Below are 4745 nucleotides of genomic sequence, written 5' to 3'. Positions count from 1 at the left end.
TTTTTTAGTTAGTTATATTAGATTTATATCACCTTTAATTAACTAATACCTATATCTTTAAACTTATATATTTTATAAATTAATATATAAGACAACTAAAAAATCAAAATAATTTAAACATTAATCTAAAAATATAATAAAAAAATTAATTAAAAAATATAATAAAAATTAAAACATTAATCTAGTAAAAACATAATTTTTGCAATTTTAATTACCTTATAAAAAAGCCTTTTTTATACCAGTTTCTATATGACACCCATCGAATTAAACGCTTTTTTTTATGAGATGACAATATAAATAAAATATATAATTCATTACATTTAGCTGCAACAACTTCGTACGGAGTACTAAAATCTACATACAAATTGCTTCTAGTAGACTAGTAGCATCATTCAGAATCCCAATTCCAAGCTTTGTAGACGGTAAGTAAACTTCCTCGGGATGAAAGAAAACAGTAGGACCATAGACGGTAAGTATTTGTTGGAGCTGTGGCATTGTTGGAATGCTGGTAGCATTGAATTCAAATTCTTCAAGCATGTAATTGGCAACTCTTTTCCTTTGACCCAATAACTACTGCAGACAAAATGCTCCAAAAAATTACTGCAGAAAATGTCCCTAATGAAATTCCTTTCCCCCTCATGAATTAATCACAGAGAAAAAAATTTAAAAATTTAAACCAAAGTTATAGACCACCCATCTACATTTATCCTATCCATTTTTAATCAAAGCATATACCACTTTCGAAAACTCGAGACACTCTTGTTCCATACATATCAGTCTTTTGCAACAATTAGTTTTCAGTTCGATTGCACTCATCTACGGGACGATTAACATAGGAAATTGAAAAAAAAAATTCAACCTATCATGACAACTCTTATCCACTATTCGAAAAGTTGTCGCCACGCTTAGGATGGGCGGCTCAGCTGCCTCTACTCTCAATGCTGCCAACCACATCCTCTGCTCCTCTGCCGGACGTTTTTTGTCACCACGTGCCCGCTTGCTGCTACACAAACTTGGTTTCTGATGCTCCCCGCACCATCTCTGTCGGAACCCTGGTTCCTAGACAATGAACTCCAAAACGACACTCAATAATTCTGTCTCACCACTTTCTCTACTTTTTCTAATATCAATTATCAACATTCTCAAGTAATCAAGTTCTTAGTTATATTTGTTTAGAGATCCAAAGTATTTATCGCACCTTCATTAAGAATTTCACTATGATTGACCTTCTCAACTACTCTCTGTTTTCTTTCCAAACCTGCCACGTGTGACCATCCAATTAGATATTCATATGTGACCACCTTCATTAAGGTCACCACAAACATCACCTTATAAAATTGAGAGTGTATTTTTGTTTGCCAAAATCAATCTCTCAAATATATATTGATAGGAAAAGTATAGGTAGAATTTTTTATAAATCAATCTCTCACCTTATAAATTTTGATGGATAATATCCATCATAAATTATTTTATATGAATTTTTTTAATTATTCTAGTTATCACCGTATTACAACATTAGCTATCATTTTGACTTCATCTTGGTATATAATCTTTGAGACAAGTACAACTTCTTTTCATATGGTGATACACTATTTTGTTTTACAAATATCTTTTATGAAAAAAGAAAAATTAAACACTAAGTATTGTGAATATTTATATATTTATTTTTAGGGCAAATGACTTGGTTAAACCAAGTTCATTTGAAAATGTCCTGAATGTCCTAAATAGAAATTTGCAACGTCAAAGGCCTAAACCACATTTTTATATAAATCGAATCGAATAAATTCGATTTATTAAAACAGGTAGTAAATCGAATCTAATTGATTCGAATTAGCCAATTAACGAAATTCAATGAAAATCGAATCAAGTAAATTCGATTTATACATGCAACTAGCGTGGGTGTAAATCGAATGTAATTGTTTCGATTTACAACGGAGGGAGGTAAATAAAAACTAGATACCATACGAAATTTTGTAGAAGAGTGAGATTCAGAATGGCTAGTGATGAGAATTTTGTAGCTCTTGTGCATTATAGAGGTTCCATTAAGAAGAAAACACAATCAGGGATTAAGTTCACTGACAAGGATCCGCTGAGTGTTTTTCTCAAACCTTCGACAAGTTTCGCGGAGTTTAAGAGTACTATACTCCAGAGACTAGGACTGCTTGGCGTGAAACGGGTGGAGAAGTTGTTCTATCGTATTCCGATCTCCGTGTTACGCAATTATGTGAAGTATGATTCATTCATTATTAGCAGTGACGAAGATATGCAGGTGCTGTTTCATTGTCACCGTCAGTTTCCTGAGGTGAGGACTCCGGAGTTGTTGGCGAAACTTGTGGATGTGGCATCTAGTTCTGGAAGCTCGAACAGGAATATGCACTCCACAGGACATGTAGCCAGCTCTAGTGCATTGCCTGTTAGATCATCGTCAGCAGTGCCGGTGCTTGCACCCGAGTTAGACTTAGTGGCTTCACCATCGTTTGCCGTCAATCTGAATCAAAGTTGTGATGCATTAGTTGGTGAGGCTAGACCGTTGGAAGATGGTGATTTCACGGCGCGTAGCTCTCCTCCGTGTGTTCCGGTAATCGGAGAGGTTGCAGCACCCGAAAGGGTTGAGGATGCATTGCAGGATGATGATGATGATGATGATGTGGAGTCCGCAACGATTGCTGTGGATGATAGCAATGAGGAGACTCCACGGACGACTCCACCTGTCGGCGGGGGAGTATCTAGTTCAGGTACTAATCAGTACCCCCCACCACTTCTCTGCTCTGGACTTGGATGCCATGGCGCCTCAGGAAGATCCTTCTGTACCTGTTGGCTTCGGGGCGAGAGACTCGCAAAATGCAAGAGGCATGTCTGAGTTTCAGGTCGGCCAGCAGTTTCAGGATAAGGAGGAAGTTGTGCTTAGCGTGAAGACCTATAGCATTTGCCGCGGGGTTGAATTCAAGGTCTTGGAGTCGGATCACCGCAAGTACTATGGCAAGTGCAAGGAGTTCGGGAGCGGGTGTGTATGGCTAATCCGGGTCAGCCTCCGGCAGCGCAAGGAAATTTGGGAGGTAAAACGGTACAATGGTCCTCATACTTGTCTAGCCACATCGATCTCTAGTGACCACAGAAATCCCTATTATCATGTCATGTCGGCTTTCTTTATGCCCCTGATTAGAGCTGATGCTGCAACATCGATTAAGGTACTGCAGAATGCCACAGAGGCACACTTCGGGTTCAGACCGACGTATAGGAGGGTTTGGATGGCCACACAGAAGGCTGTGGAACAAATTTACAGAGACTGGGATGATTCGTATAATGAGTTGCCACGATGGGTTTGGGCTTGCAGATCACTTTGCCGGGCAGTGTAGCTGTGCTGAGGACGAGTCCTGTTCGAGTGGGTGGGCAGTTAGATGATTCTACAACTATTTTCCATCGCTTGTTTTGGACATTCCCACCATGTGTTGAGGCATTTCGACATTGCAATCCATTGGTTAGTGTGGATGGGACCCATCACTACGGCAAATACGGTGGTACACTGCTTATTGCAATTGCACAGGACGGCAACTCTAACATCATCCCTATTGTCTTTGCACTTATAGAAGGTGAGAATGCGGAGTCATGGTCATTCTTTCTATCCCACCTTCGGGCTCATGTGACGCCTCAACTGGGTATACTTGTCATATCAGATAGGTACAATGGGATAAAGGCTGCGTTGGAGGCTCCTGATGGGGGATGGCTTCCCCCTACTGCATATAGGGCGTTCTGCATCCGTCACGTGACGGCTAATTTTGCCCTGACTTTCAAAGGGAAGGATGCAAGGAGGCTGTTAGTGAATGCTGCATATGCAAAGACGGAGGTCGAGTTTCAATACTGGTTTGACATCCTGAGAATGTTCGATCCAGCAATGTGCGATTGGGCTAATCGAATTGAGTATGCACTTTGGACTCAGCATCAGGATGAAGGCCGCAGATTTGGGCACATGACTACGAACATATCTGAGTGTATGAAATCGATCCTAAAGAGTGTTAGGAACCTCCCAGTGTGCATTAGTGAAATCCGGTTGGCCGAGTTATTCGTTCGCAAAGGATAAGAGGCCGAGGCACAGTTAGGCACTGGGCAGCAGTTTAGTCAGCATCTGCTTAGGGCGATCGAGGCCAACCTGAAGGCCTCAAGGTGTTTCACCGTGATGCAGTACGACAGGGACAACTCAGAGTTTACGGTGGCTAAGACCACTCCGACAGGGGGTTTTTCACTTTGGTCATACAGAGTATCCCACAAGGATCAGACATGTGATTGTGGCTATTTCCAGGAACTACATTATCCATGTCGACATGCGTTGTCATGCTGTGGATATGCACGCCTAACTTGGTCCACCTATGTCCACGAGGTGTATCGACTTAGATCCGTGCTCGATGTTTATTGAATGGGATTCACTCCTCCTATTCCGGAGGGATTCTGGCCGCCATACGATGGTCCGACCGTCATTCCTGACCTCGCCAAGAGACGGGCGACGGAGGGACGCCCCAGGACTACTAGGATTCAGACTTCGATGGACAAGGCAGACCCGAACCGGCTCAAGAGGTGTGGACTATGCCATCAACCTGGTCACACACGTAGGAGTTGTCCCCAAAGAGGAGTGACAGTTGGATCTGCAACTGCCAGTGACGTGTGATGTCTTTCATTATTGTAATGTCATGTTATATTTCAGTTAGGCATTTTATTTCCGTTGTATGGTTTATTGTAAGCAGTAGCTACCT

The 4745-nt window shown here is 41.4% G+C and overlaps 2 protein-coding genes and 1 long non-coding RNA gene across 3 annotated transcripts; 2 read left to right on the top strand and 1 right to left on the bottom strand.

Annotated features, from left to right (window-relative positions):
- LOC110266661 lies at window positions 293-1377 on the bottom strand. The gene is made up of 3 exons (XR_002354126.1): window positions 1302-1377; window positions 1199-1248; window positions 293-1059 (listed from the first exon to the last, which is right to left on the bottom strand). It is a non-coding gene; the product is annotated as an uncharacterized LOC110266661 (long non-coding RNA).
- On the top strand, window positions 1994-2742 carry LOC110266820. The gene is made up of 2 exons (XM_021111850.1): window positions 1994-2652; window positions 2736-2742. The coding sequence occupies exons 1-2, from the start codon at window positions 1994-1996 to the stop codon at window positions 2740-2742; spliced, it is 666 nt and encodes a 221-aa protein (XP_020967509.1).
- Window positions 2853-4078, top strand: LOC107615389. Its single transcript, XM_021111849.1, has 2 exons — window positions 2853-3188; window positions 3335-4078. Exons 1-2 carry the CDS (start codon window positions 2853-2855, stop codon window positions 4076-4078), a joined length of 1080 nt encoding a protein of 359 aa, XP_020967508.1.

Source organism: Arachis ipaensis, chromosome B09 (assembly GCF_000816755.2).
Source record: "Arachis ipaensis cultivar K30076 chromosome B09, Araip1.1, whole genome shotgun sequence".
Taxonomy (NCBI): Eukaryota; Viridiplantae; Streptophyta; class Magnoliopsida; order Fabales; family Fabaceae; genus Arachis; species Arachis ipaensis.
This window is presented reverse-complemented; position numbering and strand designations above follow the sequence as displayed.

Coding starts and splice junctions, on each gene's coding strand:
- LOC110266820 (XM_021111850.1), top strand. CDS start 1,994: ATGGCTAGTGATGAGAATTTTGTAGCTCTTGTGCATTATAGAGGTTCC.
- LOC107615389 (XM_021111849.1), top strand. CDS start 2,853: ATGTCTGAGTTTCAGGTCGGCCAGCAGTTTCAGGATAAGGAGGAAGTT. Junction 3,189..3,334: donor ATGCTGCAACATCGATTAAG/GTACTGCAGAAT, acceptor TTGGGCTTGCAG/ATCACTTTGCCGGGCAGTGT.